Source organism: Mustela putorius, unplaced genomic scaffold (genome assembly GCF_011764305.1).
Source record: "Mustela putorius furo isolate JIRA1106 unplaced genomic scaffold, ASM1176430v1.1 tig00537248_pilon_pilon_pilon, whole genome shotgun sequence".
Taxonomy (NCBI): domain Eukaryota; kingdom Metazoa; phylum Chordata; class Mammalia; order Carnivora; family Mustelidae; genus Mustela; species Mustela putorius.
The window spans coordinates 4,810,109-4,832,556 of NW_025422387.1; the positions used below are offsets into that span (position 1 = coordinate 4,810,109).

At 47.1% G+C, this 22,448-nt stretch overlaps 1 protein-coding gene across 2 annotated transcripts; it reads left to right on the plus strand.

Annotated features, from left to right (window-relative positions):
• Window positions 1–3,392: 3,392 nt before the first annotated feature.
• Window positions 3,393–22,430, plus strand: DIABLO (diablo IAP-binding mitochondrial protein). 2 transcript variants are annotated; one of them, XM_004753179.3, is made up of 6 exons: window positions 3,393–3,569; window positions 4,376–4,502; window positions 9,848–9,979; window positions 11,002–11,046; window positions 11,196–11,292; window positions 21,554–22,430. In XM_004753179.3, the coding sequence occupies exons 1-6, from the start codon at window positions 3,520–3,522 to the stop codon at window positions 21,748–21,750; spliced, it is 648 nt and encodes a 215-aa protein (XP_004753236.1). In that variant the 5' UTR covers window positions 3,393–3,519; the 3' UTR covers window positions 21,751–22,430. The 2 variants fall into 2 exon arrangements, with proteins under 2 accessions (XP_004753236.1, XP_004753235.1); XM_004753178.3 differs by having other exon boundaries at window positions 3,400–3,569; window positions 10,936–11,046.
• The last annotated feature ends 18 nt before the right edge of the window (window positions 22,431–22,448 follow it).

The following is a 22,448-nucleotide window of genomic DNA, read 5'->3' on the forward strand; positions in this document are numbered from 1 at the left end:
TCACCATCATCTGAGCTTTCAGTGAATTATAATCCCTGGTCACCATGACGAATATAATAATAATGGAAAAGCTTGAGATAGGAGAATTACCAAAATGTGACAAAGTAAGCAAATGCTGTTGGGAAGATGGCGCTCTTCTGACGGACTTGTTCAGCACAGGATTGCCAAACATCTTCAATTTTTAAAAACCACACTGTCTGCAAAGTGCAGTAACATGAGGTGTATCTCTAACGGTTAAAAGGAGGAATATGAAAAATAGCACATTTAATTCTAGAAGAGCACTGGGAAGGTTTGGCTGCTCTGGCTCTGCCGTCCCTAGAAATGGATTACAGTTAACCGTGACCTGCTGGTCTGCCTCTTGTTCTCACTTGTACATTAAAGATTGGCCTGTCACCAGGAGGAAGTGTCTGTATTCAGCAGAAATTCAAGAAGAAATAATTTTTTTTAAAAATTACCAAGTGAACGGAGTGTCTAAAACCGATAGGAAGAGGGACTGTGGTAAAATAAAGATGGCGGGTCGCACCAGGGCAGCATCCCACAGACTGATCCGTGGAGAGTCGGAATTCTGCTCTTCGGCCAGATGTATTACACGTAGTCAGAGGCTGAATAATCTGCCACAGAAAATAGAAGATGCCTTTTTGTCTGCCAGTGATCTAAGAAAAAGGCAATAATGGAAACTTTCTCAGTTGCTCTTATTTGGAAATGAATGTCTGTGAATTTTAAGCCATGTGAATGTACCATTCACATACCCTTAAGCTTCGGTTGCTGCGTTGGGGACCGGAGTCTGCAGAGCCTGGAACACCTAAGTGCTCCGAGACATCCATCTGAAGGATGTGGGAGTGAAAGCCGACCGAACTGCGCCTGCTTTAGTAGCCTCTCTTTTTCGTCTGTTGCTCTGGGGTGGGCTAAAGGTATAAATCTTAGCCATACTTTCTTTCCTTTGCCTAGACAGGACACACAAGCCCTTCAGATGACCAATTCTCTGGGGGAGCAATTACTACTCACTGGCTTCCTGAGCAGCTTGATAATGTTCCGCTCCTGTTTTCAGCAGGGCTGCGGCCGAGGCAATGATTTGATCATAACAGACCCTGATTAGATTAAGGAGCCATTTGCTTCTGGATGATGATGTTGATAAAAAAGGGTTGATGTCCACACTCCCTGCTATTTTAAAGGTCAAAAAAAAAAAAAACCCAGTCTTTAATCACAAACTTACAACAAAAAGCAAAATAATCTGAAGCAGCATAAAGTTTTGTGCTTTTTCTTCATTGTTACATCTGGGAGTCTGTTCTTTACTTGCCGAAACCCTAACTGGCTCTTTTTGCATCAATCCTGGGAGTTGAAATTGGTAGTGGGCTCAATGGGACGGTGCCTGTACAGTGCGTCTCTAAACTGCTAAACTCAGTCAGTTAGAATCAAGCACTCAGGAGCTCTTGGTTTTCCAAGCTCCTGTTTCTCACATACATGCATACATGCATACTCACACGTGTTTTTAAGATAACAGCCCTTGCTGTAGTTGGACAGTCATAAGTGAAAGTCATTTGTATAGTGGTTCTTCTAGTCTGAGACTCAAGAGTAGGATAGGGCTCCTCTTCAATATGAGCTTGTTAGAAAAGGATTTGGACTGTATCCCACCGGCAGCGTTGAGAAAAGCAAGACAAGAAGGGACATGAAAAAAATCCCCTAGTGTAAGCCCATCTGATCAGGAGTTTTGCAGGCATCCTTAGAGCCTGTGGGCTGTGGTGGTGAAAGCCGGGGGAGGCGGCGGGGTGGGGGGGAGGCAGGGTTGCCAGTGCCCCGCCTGGCCTGGGATGGGCTCTGCGCAGCTCCCTGATTGCTCAGGGACCACGTGGAGACTGTGATTGGTCTCTAGACCACACCTAGTTGGTGAGTGCAGCTGTTCCCTGAATATCCCACAGCTCTGCCTAGATCGCTGGAGTGCGCACACACCTACCTTCAGACACCAGACCCGGAGAGGAGCCGTGGTGCTGCTGCAGCAGAGGAGTCGTGGAAACTTTGCTGAGTGAGTGAAATGGGGGGAGAAGGAAGCTAGTGGCTGGCCCTAAGGGAAGTCGCTGGGCAGGACAGCAATGGAGATGAAGAGCTGGTTTGTGATTGTTGCCATGTAATTCCATCTGTGGTGGAAGATAGCAGGACTGGAACAGGTGCCCAGGAGCACAGTTGGGAAGGAGATAAGCCCAGAATCAAATTGATGCCCACCCCTTGGCACTCCTGCAATAGTGGCTGCCCGTGAGGACAAGCATCCTGCCCACAAAGCAAACATTTTCAAACTCTGCATGCTGTCCAGCCTTGGGGTCCAGGGAATTGCAAAGGGCGTCATTGAGGACCTGCTGTCTTCTCCCCCCCAAATGGGTCTCTCTCCTCTTCCCCTCCCAGGCAGCACTGACAGCTGGGGATGCATCTTGAGCGATGGGAAAAGCAAGCCTTACTCCACCAGGCCATTAGCAGCACTCACAGCATTAAAAATGCAGGAGGTGGATGGGAGGACAGAGGGCCTGTGATGAAGACTAATGCAGCAGCCGAGACTGGGAACAGACAGGCTTCTCTCTCCTCAGAACCCAGATCCAGATTAGGAGCCAAAGAATGAGGGGAGCTTCTGGCTTAAAAGATTTCTATAGGGTAAATGCTAAGAGGGCCTCTAGCTGGTTGTTAGGGAGAAAATCAGAACTTCGGGCTTCTTCAGCCTTAGGACAGCGTGTTTACCCTTTTGAAGGCCAGGACCTAGCCTAGCCTCCTGTGTCCACATCGCCTACGACACTGACTGGCTCAGCAGCGCTGGCTCGGTGGCTGGGGGGTGGAGGAGGTGACCCTGCGGGGGACCGTCCCCTTTGCGCGCTCAGGGACTCCCGAGTGCCCCTGCCCCGCAGGTCCTCGGGCCTCCCGCGCACGGCGATGCCGGCCTCGTCCACCATCCACGTGCTGCAGCTGCTGCGAGAGCTGCTGGCCTTCGTCCTCCTCAGCTACACAGTGCTCATCGGGGCGCTGTTGCTGGCCGGCTGGACCACCTACTTCCTGGTGCTGAAGTGACAGCGCCCAGAGCCCCGCCCCCCGCCGTGCTCGCCTCGTGCCCGCCCCCACCCGCCCGCCCCACGGCGCGCTGCCCCGCCTCCCCGCCTCCCCGCGGGACGCGCTCTACTCGCTGACGGAAGAGCCGTGCGCCTCGCGCCCGGGCTAGGGCTGCCTCTCGAGGCACGGCCACGCCCGGGTTGGAGTTCACGCTCCCCTCACGACGGCCGACTCTGCTCCGCCCGCTCCTAGCCCTCAGGCCCAGGGCCCGCCCCGTCCCGCGCGGAAGCCGGGTCGGTTGGGCGTTCGCCGCAGCCGTTACCGCCGTTACCCTAAGCCCCGCCCCCTCCATACCTCCCGTCCAATCCCGACTGCTCCTTCGGGTTGGGGTGTGGTCATGGGGCCAGGCCCACTCAAGAAGAGGCCGCGCCCCGTCCTCCGCTCGGGAAGCGGCGTCACTTCCGGCGTGTACGTCTGGCGTCCGGCCGCCGCGGGATGGCGGCTCTGAGGAGTTGGCTGTCGCGGAGCGTTGCCTCCCTTTTCAGGTACCGCTGCGGTCGGGTATGAGGGCAGTACCCCAAAGGGGGAGGCGCCGCAGGTAGCGCTGTGGCCGGGAGGGCAGCGCCAGTCTAGCTGGCGCTCCTTTCGCTTCTCGGCCGAGCGGGCCGCTGCGTCCCGCCCCTCTCTGGCCCGAGGACGTCCCGACTCTGCCTCCCGCCTCCCGGGGCCAAAGCCGGGGTTTCTTTCCCACTGACGGCTTTTCCGTTATTCCCCTGGGTGAACGCCGGTGCGCCCCCTCCGCAGGCTCGGGTTGGCTTTCTGGGGAGCCTCGGCCTGTGCTCGAATTCCCGCTGGCCCGTCGCCGTCACTGGAGGGAGATCTGGAGCCGCCCGGGCGAGCGGCGGGTTACGAGAGCAAGTTTTCTCTGCGGGCGGGAGGGGAGCTGGTCAGTCCCCGTTCCAGCTGTGGCCTAGCGGGGACCCTCGGAGGTCCGGAGCTGCATGCTGCCTGCGGCAGTGTTTTTTTTTTTTTTTTTTCTTTTGACCCGAGGTTTTAAAAAAGCTCTGAGACGGTCTTTTAAACTTCCGCACCTGTTGCCGGTTAAACTTCGAGATCACTGTGCCCGCATCCCCGCGCGGCCAGGTGCCCGGGAGTTGGGTAGCAGCTGCTCCTTCCAGCGAGTCGGGGCTTTCCAGACTCACAGCTCCCCACCGAGCCCTGTCGTCTGGAAGGCAGACCCAGCATCTTCGTGTGGGCGCCTGCTTGGCCGAGTGTGAGTTTCCAACCCCTGCGAACTGAAGACGTACAGATTGGTAGTTCCTGCCTTCCTAAGTCCGACTTGTGTTTCTAGGTACAGACAGTGTGTTCCTGTCGTGACTAACTTCAAGAAGCGCTGCTTCTCAGAATTGATAAGACCATGGCACAAAACTGTGGCGGTTGGATTTGGCGTGACCCTGTGTGCGGTTCCCATTGCACAGGTAAAAATACTGTAGCGCCGCTGGGTGTCGCTTAGTGTGCTGGGCCTTCCTGAAGTCTCACCTGGGCAGTGAGCCATCAGGCAAGCTGTTCGTGTTGCCCAGTGTTCGCAACACTGGTTTACTTTCTCCTGTACCAGCATCATCGTCTCATAGCTGAACAGATCTAGTAATGTTTGCATTTTTAACTGTCCCATTTGGTAGGAACAGTATGTCAGGGTGGTCAAATTGTGTAAAGAGGGCGGAGAATAAGAAAGGGGATATTATAGTCTGTCAACAAAATAATCTTTCATTCAACAAAAATTTATTGAGCAACTTTAATGTGCCATACGCTGCTCTCGTAAAACTTACATTCTGGGGTGGGGGTGGGGATGCCTGGGAGGCTCAGTCGGTTAAGAGTCTGACTCTCTTTTTATTTATTTTTTTTTTTAAGATTTTATTTGTTTTAGAATGTATGCGGGGTGGGGTGGGGTGAGTAACAGAGGGAGAGGGATAAGCAGAAGCAGACTTTGCACTGAGCGTAGCACCCTATCCCAGGCTCCATCCCACAACCCAGAGATGATGATCTGAGCTGAAATCAAGAGTCTGCAGCTCAACCTGCTGAGCCACACAGGTGCCCCAAGCATCTGACTCTTGATTTAGGCTCAAGTCATGATCTCAGGGCCATGAGATCGGGCCACATTAGCCCTGCATGGGGCTCCATCCTGGGCATGGAGGCTCTTTAAGATTCTCCTTCTGCGGGGCTCCTGGGTGGCTCAGCTGGTTAAGCAACTGCCTTCTGCTCGGGTCATGATCCTGGAGTCTGGGATCGAGCCCCACATGAGGCTCTCTGATCGCCAGAGAGTCTATTTCTCCCACTGTCCTCTCTCTCTCTCAAATAAATAAAATTTTACAAAAAAAAAAAATAATAAAAAGATTCTCCCTCTGCCCCTGCGGCCCCCCCACGCCCTCTCTCAAAAAAACCCCAAAAAACAAACATTCTAGGGAAAAGAGAGGATGTGATAAGGTGATGTGAAAGTCGTGATCAGAATGGTCTGAAAGAATAAGCCGTGGTAATATCTTGGAGTAGAGTTTCCCTGGCAGAAGGAACTCTTGAGTGCAAAGGCCTAGAAAGCAGGTGTGTCTACCCAATATGTTTGACCAGCAAAAGTTACTGTGGCTGGAGTGGAATGAGAAAGCATAACACACAAAGCCAGAAAATTAGCTGAGGGTCAGACTGTTTTGTCCTTTTGAGCCATCGTAAGGCTTTTGATTTTATTCAGAAAAGGCAGCCACCGAGGATTTTAACACAAGGTTGTTAAAATCTCACATGAGTTTTGTTTTTTTAGAGATTTTTTTTATTTATTTGACAGAGATCACAAGTAGGCAGAGAGGCCGGCAGAGAGAGAGAGGGAGGAAGCAGGCTCCCTGCTGAACAGGGAGCCCGACGCGGGGCTCAATCCCATGACTCTGAGATCATGACCTGAGCCGAAGGCAGAGGCCTAACCCACTGAGCCACCCAGGCGCCCCTCACATGAGTTTTTAAAGGTTGCTTTGTGAAACTAGGAAGACCAATGGGAGATTGTTGCCCTAGTCCAGGCTTGAGTAGGCAGGCACCAGTGTAGGTGGGGAGAAGTGGACCAAATGTGGTCAGCACAAGATGATGATGGATTGAATGTGGAGTATATTCCAGGATTTTTTTTTAATTATTTTTTAAATTTTTTAAAAAAGATCTTGTTTATTATTTGACAGACAGAGATCACAAGTAGGCAGAGAGGCAGGCAGAGAGAGGGGGAAGCAGGCTCCCTGCTGATCAGAGAGCCCGATGTGGGGCTCCATCCCAGGATCCTGAGATCAGGACCCGAGCCGAAGGCAGAGGCTTAACCCACTGAGCCACCCAGGCGCCCCATTCCAGGATCTTTTAAAAAGCCTAAGCAACTGGAAGAATGGAGTTAGCATTTGTTGGAGGGGAGGGTGGTACGTTTTGGGAGGATGAAATCAAGAGTTCAGTTTTGGAAATGACAGTCTAAAGCATGTAGTAGACATCTAGGTGGAGTTGGCAGGGAGGTGATATGAAAGTGGTACCTTATTAAAAAGATCACTGATTATATGCTTTCTGAGAAAGAGCTAAATAGGAAACTAGCAAACCCCAGTTTGACAAAATAGTTCTAATACTTAAATGTGTGTTTATCACAAGATCCATTCCAGGGGCGCCTGGGTGGCTCAGTTAAGCGCCTGCCTTTGGCTCAGGTTCTGATCTCAGTGTCCTGGGATCAAGCCCAGAAGCGGGCTCAGTGGGGAGCCTGTTTCTCCTTCTTCCTCTGCTCCTCCCCTCCCCACTTGTGTTCTCTCTCTCAAATAAATAAATACAATTCTTAGAAGAAGAAAAAAAAAAAAGATCAGCTCCATTGATCACAAGTCTTTGCAGCATCTTCTGAGGCTTTCTCATGAGCCCAATCTCTGCTTGTTCATGAATTGTTGATTCTAAAACCCTTACTTGAGCACCAGGCCATTTTCTGCCACAATTAGGATAGCATTTCTTCTTCCCTTAAAACGAATTTTCTGGGTTTGTCCTTTCTCAGTTCATACACTTTTCTTCAGCCCCAGTTACCTCGGTCCTGGGCCACCTGACAGGAGCCTCAGGTCATTTTCCTGCAGGAACAGTAGTTCCACTTCTGTTTTCGGAACCGAGCAGCTCCCCACTGTGCTGCAGAGCCCCGCCCCAGCCGGCTCTCCGAGTCCTCGACTCCTGGCGCTCTCCCCTCCCTCGTGCCCTTTGTTGTGACCAGGTCAGATCCCCGGATGTTCCCTGAATGCAGTGGATGTATTCTTCTCCTCATTATTTCTTCTTCCCCAGGCTGCCTGGCAGTTCTCATCCTGGCTATCTTCAGGCCCAAGTCCCACCTCTTTTTAATGCCTTTCAGAGTTTCTGACCAACAGTGATCTCCGTCTTTCTGACCACTCGTGCTGTAGTCTGATACTGGTTGATTGCACTCCCCTGAGTCAGCAGCGCATCACAGAAAGGGCACAAACATTGACGAAGGTGTGGTTTAAGGTCTAGATAATGTGACTTTTTGGGAGAGTTTCTGTAACAGAATATTCGGAGTTTCCATCTCCTCATCTATAAAAAAGTGGTAACACCTGGGCTGCTGGGTGCAAGTGAAAACTTGTTAGATGCGGTGCGGGCGGCGCGGCCGGTTAAGCATCTGACTCTTGGTTTAGGCTCAGGTTGTGATCTCAGGGTTGTGGGATCAAGCCCTCCGCTGAGATTAAAAGAAAATGTATTATTAAGATGTAAGTTAGAGTATATCAAAGTTAGCTTCCAGTGAGCAGAAATAATATTCTTTTCACTCTTTCTGTACCTTCAGTGCAAGATACGTAATGCTTACTTAATTGTAAAGGAAAATTCTGGATTTGTTCATGTGTCAAAGATTTCTTGACTGACAACTTTTTCTTTTTTCTTATTTTTTTATTTTTAATTTTTAATTTTTTATAAAAATATTTTTTTATCCCCAGGGGTACAGGTCTGTAATCGCCAGGTTTACACACTTCACAGCGCTCACCAAAGCACATACCCTCCCCAGTGTCCATAACCCAACCCCCCTTCTCCCAACACCCCTCCCCCAGCAACCCTGTTTGTTTTGTGAGATTAAGAGTCATCTTTTTTTTTTTTTTTAAGATTTTATTGGGGCACCTGGGTGGCTCAGTGGTTTAAGCCTCTGCCTTCAGCTCAGGTCATGATCTCAGGGTCCTGGGATCGAGCCCCGCATCGGGCTCTCTGCTCAGCGGGGAGCCTGCTTCCCCCTCTCTCTCTGCCTGCCTCTCTGCCTACTTGTGATCTCTCTCTATCAAATAAATAAATTAAAAAATATATTTTAAAAAAAAAGATTTTATTTATTTATTTGACAGAGATCACAAGTAGGCAGAGAAGCAGGCAGGTGGGGGGGCAGGCTCCCCGCTGAGCAGAGAGCCCGATGCGGGGCTCGATCCCAGCACCCTGAGATCATGACCTGAGCCGAAGGTAGAGGCTTTAACCCACTGAGTCACCCAGGCACCCCAAGTAGAGCATTCTTATAAACCTTTCATAATTCAGCATACAGTGAAGAGTATCTTTCCAAAAGCTCATGTTATGACACTTTGGTTTTTGCAAAGAACATTTAGTCCAGTGACAGCTTTTTTTCTTTGTAAACCTGAAAATCCTCTCTGGACTTTTGGTGTTTGAAGTCAGCTACGAATACAGTCAGATACCTTTAAAGCAAAGAAACGTCACGCAAACTTTCAGAAAGCAGGGAATACTTGAATTTAGTTAAGGTGGCCATACTTCCTTAACTCTTGAGATAGTTACATTGGCTTTTTTTTTTTTTTTTTTTTTTTTTTTTTAATAGCTGAGGTTAGAGTGAAGAGCCCCACCCCCTACCCAGGACTGTACTGTTCCTTCTGCTCAGAATCGCTCTCCCCCATCCACCCACTTACTTTCTTAGACTCAGCTTATCCCTCATCAACTCTGTAAAGCCTCTTTAAGCTATTTTCATGCAATACAGAAGTGACTGTTTTTCATGCATGCCTCTACTTGTAGCTTGTACAGACGTCTGGAGCGCCTGGGTGGTTCAGTCAGTTTAGTGTCTGCCTTCGGCTCAGGTCATGATCTCAGGGTCCAGGAATCAATCCCCATGGCCCGCTCCCTGCTCAGCAGGTGGTCTTCCTCTCCCTGGTGCTCTTTTTCTCTCAAATAAATACAATCTTTAAAAAAAGATACACAGGGGTGCCTGGGTGGCTCAGTGGGTTAAAGCCTCTGCCTTCGGCTCAGGTCATGATCCCAGAGTCCTGGGATCAAGCCCCACATCGGGCTTTCTGCTCAGCAGAGAATCTGCTTCCCTTCCTCTCTCTCTGCCTGCCTCCTTGCCTACTTGTGATCTCTGTCTGTCAAATAAATAAATAAAATTTAAAAAAAAAAAGATACACAAACTTCGGCCATAGCTCCCATGGTACTTGATTTGCATTAATTGTTCAAGTTCTCTCTCAGCCCCAGCGCCTCCCCTTGCCCATCTGAAATCTTTGAGGACAGAGAATATATCTTATGTGTCTTCATATCCCAAGCATCTAGCACTGTGGTAATGAATGAATCATAACTTCATCAGATTTGTTGGTTATAATTACTAGACTTTTATTTCATGTAGAGAAATGCTTGGCTTTTTGGAACATGGCATAAAGAATCCGAGTAGATGGGAGGCGCGCTCCTATATGGTCTTTAAGAGCCAGAACAAAGCCTAAAAAGAAAACAAGCAGTTGCAGTGTGGCAAGTGTTTTTCACTTGTTTCTCAGTTTGAGCTTCAGGTTAGAAGTTGAGTGAAAATGTTTATATCTTTCAGAAATTGGAACCTCATTCTCTTAGTAATGACGCGTTAATGAGGAGGGCTGTGTCTTTGGTGACAGACAGCACCTCCACCTTTCTCTCGCAGACCACATACGCACTGATTGAAGCGATCACTGAATATACTAAGGTAAGTGTCTTCCTGTTGAGTCTTGATCTAAACCAGGGGTTAGCCAACTATGGCTTGTAAACCAAATCTAGCGGGGTATCTGTTGCTGTGGCAACGCTGGAGTGTTGCCAGCCTCCTTTGTCTCTATGTTCTATATTTGTCTATATCTCTCTGTATTTTCTAAGACTGCTTCTGTAGGTTGAAGAGTTGTAACAGACTATAGGGCCTATAAAGCCTAAAACAAAACAAAAGTTGGTTGAGCCCTTGACCTAAAGCAGTGATTTTTAGATTTTTTTTTCCAGGAACGCTTTTTAAAAGAAAAGAAAAATTGTTTTTTAAGATGTATTTATTTGACAGAGACACAGCGAGAGAGGGAACACAAGCAGTGGGAGAGGGAGAAGCAGGCCTCCTGCCGAGCAGGGAGCCCAATGCGGGGCTCAATCCCAGGACCCTGGGATCACGACCTGAGCTAAAGGAAGCCACTCAGCGACTGAGCCGCCCAGGCTCCCTGAGAAAGAAAAATCTTTAAATACAGCAGCCCAGTTTATAAGACAAAACCAAGCTGATTAGGTGCAGTTACGAATAAAGGGGTCTAGAGAGTCTCCTACTCGCGGCACCAGGCGCTTCACTGTGGGGACAGTGTGAAAACCACTTACCCCCGTACAGAGGTATCTGGATAATCCAAACCCTTGTTTATTGGTCTATTGTACCTTCATTTTTCACAGTTTTCCCCTCTGCCTTCTGAGTTTTTCCTCTACATTGTAATCTCTCTGTCTGAATTCCTAACAAACTTTTAGAAACACAGAATTTGACAAGTGGAAGTGTGTATGTCCTGGGATGATGCCTGCACCTGCCGCGGTAGTGCGGCTTCAGGGGCGTGGAAGGACAGAGTGGGTCGCTGTAACAGGACTCTCTCCCCTTGGGGTGTAATCCCACAGGTCCGAACATGCCTCACTTACTTTATTCTGTGTTTGTAGGCTGTTTATACCTTAATTTCTTTGTACCGACAATATACAAGTTTACTTGGGAAAATGAATTCACAGGAGGAAGATGAGGTGTGGCAGGTGATCATAGGAGCCAGAGTTGAGGTAAGCAGAACGTTAACGGACATTTCTGTATTAGTGCCCCTGCCCCGTTGTGCTAACAGTGACTGTGCTCTAAGTCTGTCTGGAATAAGCCCGTGTTACGTGCTCATTAACCTCTTCGTGTTATCTCATGTGCCATGTTTAATTTACAGATGACTTCAAAACAGCAAGAATACTTGAAGCTGGAAACCACTTGGCTGACTGCACTTGGTCTTTCAGAGATGGCGGCAGAAGCTGCGTACCAAACTGGTAGGTTCAGAGTGTACTGCCAAGGGGCCCTTTGAGTTTTCGTCTGGCTGTAAAATGAGGGATTTAGATTCGTCTAAGGCCCACGTGGCTGTACCTTTGTGAGAAAGTTCCCCATTTCCACTAGCTAGGGAGTCCGTATCTAGAAAACAATGCAGCTATTGCCCATTAGAATAATGGCATCTAAATCATTTTTAAGCATTTTGTTCCTTTTATAACCCCGGTATTTATGGATAACTGGGCGTACTGTGGCACGTTGGAGACTGGAGACCACCCGTTGATGTGAACCTGTATAGATGGGAGAAATGGAGACCTGGACTCCTAGTCAGTGACAAATCCAGGACGAGGAATAGCTACCATTTATTGAATACTGGTCTGTTCCATGCTTTGCAGTAAGTATTTTATAGGCATTGTAATGTAAGGAACTGAGGATTAGCATCCCCACGTCTGCACATGAAGAAAATGGGGACCCAAGGGTTACGAAATGCACTGAGATATGCTGGGTGCGTAAGGAAGCAGCCACACCGGCATTCAGCACAGTGCTAAAGCCTCTGCATCTCCGGGTCCCTGTATAGAAAATGCGGTTCTGCATTCACCAGGATGTTTTCTAGACCTCTCGATCCACCCAGTGGGCGTGAGCTAAAGGTTTTTAACTATATTTTGAAGAAAACTCTATTCTTACCTGAATTGGTCTCAAACTGGGTAGCTCACAGAAATTTCTGTTTTCTGACTTTCAGATAATAGACTAGGGTCTGTAGCACCAAATCTTAAAAAGGATATAATATGTATTTTTAAAACTAAAAACAAAAAAGAAGTCTTAGTTAACTAAAGGAATCTGCGATCCTAGAGGCACAGGTGGAATGAAGGGTGAAACTGACGTAGGAGCAGGGTTTCGAGATACAGTGAACAGGAACGTTTGCTGGGGCAGCCTGGCGTGAACATTGCCAGGCAGCCTTAGATTGAGCTGGAGAAAAGGGAAAATAAAAGTGTAACAATTATCTGGGAAGAAAACTTTCACAAAACTGATTATTAGGGTTCACACTTTAAATCATGACAAAAAAGGCTCAATGTAAAACATACAAAGAAAAATACTTCAACTTTAAGAAAAGAGATTTACCTACGAAGGGAGTATATTCTGATATGGCTTCTGATCAACAACCCTGGATATAAGGCGATAAGTCAGTAACCTATAATTTTACATCCAGTGAAATATTTCAGACCTAAAAATACTGTTTACCAACCGCATATGCTTTCTGAAAAAAACCACTTTTTGAAGAAAAAAATTAGGAAAGAACTGAGATAGAAGAATGAAAAAAATTCAGTAAAACTTGTAAACTTGTCAAAACTTCCGAATGTTAAATCAGTTTAGGAAAGAAGTGAAAGCATGCTGATAGTTGTTTTGAAAAGAAAAGGTAGACATCATCAGCTCAACATTAGACCGTGCTAAACAAAGAAAACTTGGTAAATTCAATTAAGACAGGGAAGTTTTAAAACAAATAGAACAAGTTCCAACATAAGTCATCACAGTAACTGAATATGTTAAATTAAAAAAAAAAAAAAAATCACCGACCGTGGTACCTCAGTGGCTCAGTTAGCGTCTTCCTTCAGCTCAGGTCATATCCCAGCTCCCGGGATGAAGCCCTGCATGCCTCAGCAGGGAGCCTGCTTCTTCCTCTCCCTCTGCTTGTACTGTCAAATAAATAAAAATCTTTTTTTTTTTTTTTAAAGATTTTTATTTATTTGACGGACAGAGATCACAAGTAGGCAGAGAGAGAGGAAGGGAAGCAGGCTCCGGGAGCCCAATGCGGGGCTTGATTCCAGGATCCTGGGATCATGGCCCGAGCCAAAGGCAGAGGCTTTAACCCACTGAGCCACCCAGGTGCCCCAAATAAATAAAATCTTAAAAAAAAAAAAATCACAGCTAAAACAAAATGATGTAGGAAGATTGAAAATTACAAAAAGCTGGGGCGCCTGGGTGGCTCAGTGGGTTGGGCCGCTGCCTTCGGCTCAGGACATGATCCCAGGACCATGGGATCGAGTCCCACGTCGGGCTCTCTGCTGGGCGGGGAGCCTGCTTCCCTCTCTCTCTCTGCCTGCTTCTCCGACTACTTGTGATTTCTGTCAGATAAATAAATAAAAATCTTAAAAAAAAAAAAAAAGAAAATTACAAAAAGCTAAATCAAATCATTATTGACAGAAAGCTGCTCCAGAATGCTGGCAGAGAAGTGTCAGAGTAAGGATTCAAGACTAAAAGAACATTAAAACAGTTCAGAGGGTATCAGTCATTGGGCAGTGTGCCTGATAAGGAATTCAAAGTCATGTTCATAAAGATACTGGACTTGAAGAAGAATGTGGATGAACAGAGAATTTTAACAAAGAAAATGCTAAAAAGGGTGCCTGCATGGCACAGTAGGTTAAGCGTCTGGCAACACGGTTCCGGCTCAGGTGGTGATCTCCAGGTTGTGAGATCGAGCCCCATACGGGGTTCCATACTCAGCACAGAGTCTGCTTGAGATTTTCTCCCCCTCCTCCTGCTCGCTCTCTCTCTCTCAAAAAAACAAACCACCAGTCAGAGGTGAAGAATTTAACCGAAATAAAAAAACACACCAGAAGGAGTCAACAGCAGACTAGGGGATGCAGAAGAATGGGTCAGCGACGTGGAAGACACCGTGATGGAAAACAAGCTGAACAGCAAAAATTAAAAAATGAAAACTGGTTAAGGGAACTCGGTGACATCAAGTGTAATAGCATTTGCACTATAGGGATCCCAGAAGAAGAAGAGACAGAAGGGGGCAGAAAACGTTCCTAATCCGAAAAAGGAAACAGACCTCCAGGTCCAGGAAGCACAGAGAGCTCTTAATGAGGTGAACCTAAGGAGATCCGCACCAGGACACAATATTGCCAAAGTGATGATAAACCATTTTACAAACAGCAAAACCATTACAGGCAAGGGATACCCCAGAACGGGTATTTGATAGCTGGTTTTTCAGCACAAACTTTGCAGGCCAGAAGGAAGTGGCATAGTATGTGGAAAGTGCTAAAAGGAAAAAACCTACAACCAAGAATACCCAGAATACCCATTCAAAACATAAGGAAAGGTAGTTTCCCAAACAAAAGTTTGAAGGAGTTCGTCACCACTAGCCCAGCCATATAGGACGTGTTAAAGAAAATTCTGAAAGGAAGAAATTGCACAAATAAAAGCAAATATATTTGGTAAAAATATTATTCATTTAGAAAAGCATGGTGGTTAAACCACAAAAGTAGTAAAAATCTATTATATCTATAAAAATTACTCAAGGGATATACAAAATGTAAAATAAGACCTACATAAAACATGGGGGGCAGGGGAGTAAAAATGTAGTGCTTTTAGGATGTGTTTGAACTTAAGCTACTAACACCTTAATAAAGACGACAGTGCATGTAAGATGTTACATAGGAACCTAATGGTAGCCCAAAATCAAAAATCTATAATAGATAAACAAAGGAACAAAACCATCAAACTCATAAGAGAAAAGAAAGGAAGAGAAACAGAAACAGCCAGAAAACAATTACAAAATGGCAGTAAGTACATACTTAATACTACCTTTAGATGTAAATGGACTAAGTGCTCCAATCGGAAGACATAGGGTGACTGGATTAAAAAAAAAAAAAAAAGACCCATTTATAAGCTTCCTTCAAGAGACTCATTTCAGACTTAAAGACACATACAGACAAAGTGAAGGGATGGAAGAAATATATACACTATGTGGATGGGGGGGGGCAGGTAGGGCTGCTTCTACCAGATGAACAGACTAAAACAAAGTGTACAGTGGGACACCGGGGTGGCTCGGGCACTTGAGCATCTGCCTCTTGATTTTGGCCAAGATCGTGATCAAAGGGTCATGAGATTAAGCCCTGTGTGGGCTCCACACGAGGCCTGGAGCCTGCTTAAGATTCTCTCTTGGGCACGTGGGTGGGACAGTGTGTTGAGGATCTGACGGACTCTTGGTTTCAGCTCCGTTCACGAGATTGAACACAGCGTCAGGCTCCACACCCCGCTCGGAGTCTGCTCGAGATCTCACTGTCTCTCCCTCTGCACTTCCATCCCCCACAAGCACTGTGCCTCTAAAATAAACCTTTAAAGAAGAAAAATTTCTCTTTCCCTTTCCCCCTCACTTCCCATGTGTGTGTGCGTGTGTGTGTGTGTGTGTGCTCGACCTAACAACAACAACGACAGTAGCAGGAGACAGAGGAGGGCAGTACATAATGATAAAGGAATCCATCTGAGACTGAACCGTCGTAAATACACACCCAACATAGGAGCACCTGTATATAGCAAATACAGACAGAAAGGGAGAAGTTGACAGTAACACAGTGATAACAAGGGGCTTCACCCCGCTTGCATCAAAGGATGGACAATACAGACAGAAAGGAAGGAAACAGTGGCTTGGAATGCATTAGCCCAGATGGATCTAGCATTCACACCCACAACATCCCAACCCAAAACAGAATATACATTCTTTTCAAGTGCACATGGAAAGTTCTTCAGGATAGCTCATATGTTAAGCCTTAAAACAAGTCTTAAGTTTAAAATTGAAATCCTCCCAAGTATATTTTCCTTCCACTATGAATTGAGACAAGAAATCAATTTCAAGAAAAAAAAAAAAACTTGAAAAATACACAGACACATGTAAACGAGTGGGTCAACCAAGAAAACAAAGATCAAAAAATACGTGGAGAAAAATGGAAACATGATGGTCTGAAGTCTTTGAGACACAGCAAAAGCAGTTCTGCATTTGCAGTAACACAGGCCTACCTCAAGAAACAAGAAACAATTCAAAAAAATCTAACCTTACACCTAAAGGAACCAGAAAAAGAAGAACAAAGCCCAAAGCTAGTAGAGGGAACAAAATAATAAAGATTGAAGCAAAAATAAATGGGACTTTTTTTTTTTTTTTTAAAGATTTTATGTATTTGACAGGGCTAGAGAGGAAGTACAAGCACGGGGAGTAGGAGAGGGAGAAGCAGGCTTCCTGCTCAGCAGGGAGCCGGATGTGGGGCTTAATCCCAGGACCCCAGGATCATGACCTGAGCCAAAGGCAGATGCTTAATGACTGAGCCACCCAGGCGCCTAAATGGGAAATTTTAAAAAATAGATCAGTAAAGCCAGGGGCGCCTGGCTGGTATTGACTCTTGACCTTGGGTTTTTGGGTTTGAGCCCCAGATTGGGGTATAGAGATTACTCAAAGAATAAAAAAAGAAAAAGAAAATGAAGCCAAGAGTTCTTTGTTTCAAAAGATAGACAAAATGGATAAACCTTCACCAGACGCATTAAAAAAAAAAAAAAAAAGTGTTGAGAATTGGAAATGGAAGAGAAATAATGAACACCACAGAGATACAAAGGTTTAAAAGAACATTATGAAAAACTATATGCCAACAAATTGGACAATCTAGAAGAAATACTAAATTCCTAGAAATAGAAAATCTGGGACGCCTGGGTGGCTCAGTTGTTGAGTATCTGCCTTTGGCTCAGGTCATGATCCCGGAGTCCTGGGATCAAGCCCCGCATCGGGCTCCCTGCTCAGTGGGAAGCCTGCTTCTCCCTCTCTCACTTCCTCTGCTTGTGTTCCCTCTCTTACTGTGTCTCTGTCAAATAAATAAATAATTTAAAAAAAAAAAAAACTTCCAAAAAGTGAATTAGGAAGAAACAGAAAATTGGAACAGAAAAATTATTAGTAATGAGATGGAATTTAAAAAAAAAAAAAAAACCTCCCAACATACAAAAGTCCAAGGCCAGATGGCTTCACCAAATTGAATTCCACCAAACATTTTAAAAAGAAATACCTATTCTTCTCAGACTACTCTGAAAAAGAGAAGACAAAAGAAAATTTCCAAATTCACTCTACAAGGCTAGCATTATCCCAACACCAAAACCAAAGACACTGCAAAAAGAAGAAAACCAGGGATGCCTGGGTGGTGCAGTCCCTTCACCTTCCTACTCTTGGTGTCCGTTCCAGTCCGGATGTCACGGTCAGGAGATCAAGCCCCTGCATCAGGCTCCGCACTCAGCTTTCTCCCTTTTCCTCCGTCCATCCCACTTCCACCCCACCCCACCCCACCACACACACACACCCACTCTCTCTCATAAATATTTAAAAGAAAACCAAAAACCAGTATCTCTGATGCACATAGATGCAAAAATCCTCAATAAGACATTAGCAAACTGGGGTGCCTGGACGGCTCAGTCCGTTAAGCCTCTGCCTTTGGCTCAGGTCATGATCCCGGGGTCCTGGGATCCAGCCCCGAGTCGTGCTTCCTGCGCAGTGGGAGGCTGCTTCTCCCTCTGCTGCTGTCCCTCCTGCTTGTGCTCATGTGAGCACACTTGTCAAGTAAAATCTTAATATATTAGCAAACTGAGCTCAGTCATACATTAAAAAGATCATATAGCAATATCAAATGAAATGTATTCTAGGGATGAAAGGATGGTTCGAGATCTGCGAATCAGTGTGACACCTCATGGTAGTAAGAGGAAGGATAAAAACCATAGGTGCAACTCAAAGAATGCAAAAAAAAAATTTTTTTTTTGACAAAATAAAGCATCCAGTCATACTATCCTCTCAACAGAGTGTGTTTAGAGAGAACATCCCCCCCAACAAAATAAAGGCCATATATGAAAAACCCATAGCTAACATCATACTCAGTGGTTTACTAAAGGGAGCGGGGAGAAAAAGGATTAACAAGGGGCACCTGGGTGGCTTAGTTGGTTGAACTAATCTGACTAATCCGACACTTGATTTCAGCTTGAGGTATGGTCTCGAGGTTGTGGGATTGCAACCTGTGTTGGGCTCCTTGCTGGGCACGGAGTCGGCTTGGTATTTTCTCTCTCCTTTTCCCTCTGCCCCTCCCCCGCTTACACACACACACACACACAAAATAAATGAAAATCCTTTAAAAATCTTAACCATTTACAGTTGCACCCAGAACAATAAAATACTTGGGGAAAAATTTATCCAAGGAGGTGACAGACACATACTGTCAAAACTATGAGACACTGAGGAAAGAAATTGAAGACAACAGAGATGTAAAGACACACCATGCTCTCGCGCGTTGGAAGAATTAATATTGTTAAGATAATGCTGCTCTCCCAAACAAGCTACAGAGTCCGTGCAGCCCCGCCACTGTACTAGTAGCATTTTTCACAGAACTGGAATAATCCTCAAGTTCGTATGGAACCATACAAGACTCTGACTAGCCAAAGTGATCTTGAGAAAGTAGAACAAAGCAGGAGGTATCAGTCCTGGATGTCAAAGCACACTCCACACCTGCGGGAGGACAGTGTGGTACGGGCACAGACAGACTGATGGACGCCACAGGAGAGGGGGCGGGCCCGGAAGTGAACGCACACCGTGTGCTCAGCGGATCTGCGACCAAGGCGGCAAGACTGCGGGGAAAAGACGGTCTGTTTCCCAACAGATGGTGTTGGGAAGATTGGACAGCTACACTCAGGAGTGAAACCGGGTCACTTTGACACCGCGCCCACAAAAATAAACAGATTGAAGACCCGAGTGTGAGGCTAGAAACCATAAACCTGAAAGCAAGCGTAGGCAGTAATGCCAGCCATCACCCTCAACAGCACATGTATGGGGAACAAAAAAATAATAATTGGGACTACACCCGCCGAAATTAAAAGCTTTACCAGAGCAAAAGAAACTACCAGCAAAACAAAAAGGCAAGCTAATGAATGGGAGAAGATACTTTGTAAATTATATATCCGACAAGGGGTTAATATCCAAAATACATACAGAACTTTTACACAATGCAACACACACACAAAAAGAAATCCAGTTTAAAAACAAGCAGAGAGGGATGCCTGGGTGGCTCAGTTGGTTAAGCCGATGCCTTCGGCTCAGGTCATGATCCTGGAGTTCCTGGATCGAGTCCCACATCGGGCTCCCTGCTCTGCGGGGAGTCTGCTTCTCCCTCTGACCTTCTCCCCTTTCCTGCTCGCGCACACGCGCGTGCGCTCTCTCTCTCGCAAATAAAATCTTCAAAAAGAATAAAACAGGCAGAGGACCTGAAGAGATATTTTTCCAAAGAAACATAGATGGCCAACGGACACATGAAAAGATGCTCAACAACCCTAATAACCAGGGAAATGCAAATCAAAACCACAAGAGAACCCCGCACGCCTGTCGGAACGGCTCCCGTCAGAAAGGCGGGAAGTAACAAGTGCTGGCCAGATGGGAGGAAAGGGAGCCCTTGCGCACGGTTAGTCGGGATGTAAGTGGGTGCACCCACCGCAGGAAACAGTATGGACGTTCCTCAAAAAAATAAAAATAGAAATACAGTATGATCCACTAATTCCACTACTGGGTACTTACCCAAAGAAAACAGAGACACGTTCAAAAAGATACATGCCCCCCAGTGTTTACAGCATTATTTACAAGAGCCAAGATACGGAAGCAACCCGGAGATGAGTGGATAAGGAAGTTGGGAATGACGTATGCGTGTGAAATAAAACATGTAAGAAGATTTACAGACGTAGGGGCGTCTGGGTGGCTCAGTCGGTTAAGCATCCAACTCTGGATTTCTGGTCAGGTCATGATCTCAGGGTTGTGAGGGAGCCCCCATTGGGGCTGTGTGCCCAGTGGGGAGTCTGCTTAGGATTTTCTCCTCTCAGCCCCTTCCCCCAACTTTTGCGCTTGCTCGTGCTCTCTGAATAAAAACTTATTTTAAAGATTTCATTTATTTGACAGGCAGAGATCACAAGCAGGCAGAGAGGCAGGCAGAGGGAAGCAGGCTCCCTGCTGAGCAGAGAGCCCGATGCGGGGCTCAATCCCAGGACCCTGGGATCGTTACCTGAGCTGAAGACAGAGGTTTAACCCACTGAGCCACCCAGGCGCCCCAATAAATAAAAATCTTAACGGGGGCGCCTGGGTGGCTCAGTGGGTTAAGCCGCTGCCTTCGGCTCAGGTCATGATCTCGGGGTCCTGGGATCGAGTCCTGCATCGGGCTCTCTGCTCAGCGGGGAGCCTGCTTCCCCCTCTCTCTCTCTCTGCCTGCCTCTCCGTCTACTTGTGATTTCTCTCTGTCAAATAAATAAATAAAATCTTTAAAAAAAAAAAAAAAATCTTAACGGACACCAAACCCAGGCTATTTTGTGGAGAATCTTAGCAAATCTTCAAGAAACAGAATTCCTGTGTTACAGAAAGCATACCAGTGCATAGAGCATGATGGCCAGTCTCCTACCTGTTGTCACTGTACAAAGTCAGCATGGGCCTGACCCCCAACTGTACTAGGTAAGCACTGGAACAAAACTATGGTCCGCATCACTTATATGGACGTAAGGCCAAATGTCGCCAGCCATTCACCCTTAAAATACAAGATGCTTCAATACTGAAAAAACCTATCAACATAACTCACTACTTGAGATTATCTGCAGTAGAGGAGGAAGGCGGCCATGTCATGTCAGTACATGCCCTGAAGCCATCAGTGAAAGGTACCCATTTATGCCATAAACCTGAGTACAGTTACAAATAGAATTTTCCTAACATGATAAAGGTTAAGTAACTCTACTTAGTAAATATGAGAGGTATTCCCATCAAGGTCAGAAATAAGAGCGGTGCTTACAATTCTCCAGTGCCTTTAACACTGTACTGAGATTCTTAATACAGTAAGGTTGGAAAGAACCAGATCTTCTCTAGATCAGTTTATAGGTAGAGCTCTGTGATGTACTAGAAGCAGGTAGACAGGATGATAGAGCCCAAAAACATTTTTAAAGGAAAAAAAATGGCAAAAATATGTTCAACACGTAAAGACACAAAAGATAACAGTATTTCTCTGTGCGCTCCATACGTATAAAAGATGAGAAGCATGCCCTTTGAACTTCAGCAGAGGTTATCTCTGAAGATTGGGTAGGGTGATGAGAGGTCTTTGACAATTCCACGGAGCTGTTAAGTTGTCCAAAAGAAATGTGTTTCTTGTGTAAATTCCTAAGGCGTCTGGACTAAGCTGTGTGCTATAAAGAGATTGTGGGAATTGTAATTATTAATGTAGCGGCTGGTAGCTAGAGAAAGACGCAGACCTCGGTGTGGCGGTAGAAAGGTCTCTGCTGTGCGGAGAGAGGGAGGACGGGGGGGGGGGGGGCGCAGGGCAAGTCTCCAAGAGGGAAGAGCTCGGATGCCAGCCACGGAGCCAGCCACGGAGCCCCAGGCTTTCCTCACCCCCCCCCCCGTGCCTTCCGCCCTGTGCAACCATCCAGCCCAACCGTCCCCTCTTTCGGCAGGAGCAGATCAGGCCTCGATCACCGCCAGGAATCACATCCAGCTGGTGAAGTCACAGGTGCAGGAAGTGCGCCAGCTTTCCCAGAAAGCAGAAACCAAGTTGGCAGAAGCACAGACAGAGGAGCTCCGGCAGAAAACCCGGGAGGACGGGGACGAGAGGGCCGAGCCGGAGCAGGAAGCCTACCTGCGCGAGGACTGAGCGCCCGAGCGGCTGCCCGCGTCTGCCCCTTCAGCCGGGGAGAGCAGGGGCAGCTGCCATCCGGCCTGGAGCGGCCCAGCCTTCTCTGGACGGAGGGGAAGCAGCGGTCCCGCCCTGGCCCATCAGGCCGGAGGCCTTAGTGAGCTGGGAGCGCCTGGCCCCTGGCCTCCCCACGCGAGGAGCTGGTTCTCGGCCCCGGGGCACTCCCCCTGTTCCACGCGGACCCCACTCAGCACAGCTTCCCACCCCCCATCTTTCTACCTCCCCCCAGCGCCGCTCAGCAGCCTGGCCGGAGAGGGGGGTCCTGTTTCGTCGTGCCCACGAGTTCAGTAGCTGGTTAACGTCCCTTTCCCGTCTTACATTTTCAGATAAGGTTTAGTCTTTGCTCCCCCCACAGAAATGTGTGTTGTTTTGGGGAAAGGGGAGCCTGTTCATAAGATTTCTTTTGACGTGTTTCTGATGCCTTCTGTGATCTGGCCCCGTTGCCCGTAAGGACAGCTGGAGCCCAGGCGCCAGGAGCCCATTACTGTTCCGGAGCTGAACGCGGAGTGTTTACCTGGAGCTCAACAGGACACACTCCAGCCCGCGCTGCTCGGTTCCTTCGAGCGTCTCTATTGTATCTGAAGGAGAATAATCGTTTTGTTTTGCACTTCAAAAAGAACCCGTTGGTGTGTACACTCCGGGCCCTGTGCAGCCTC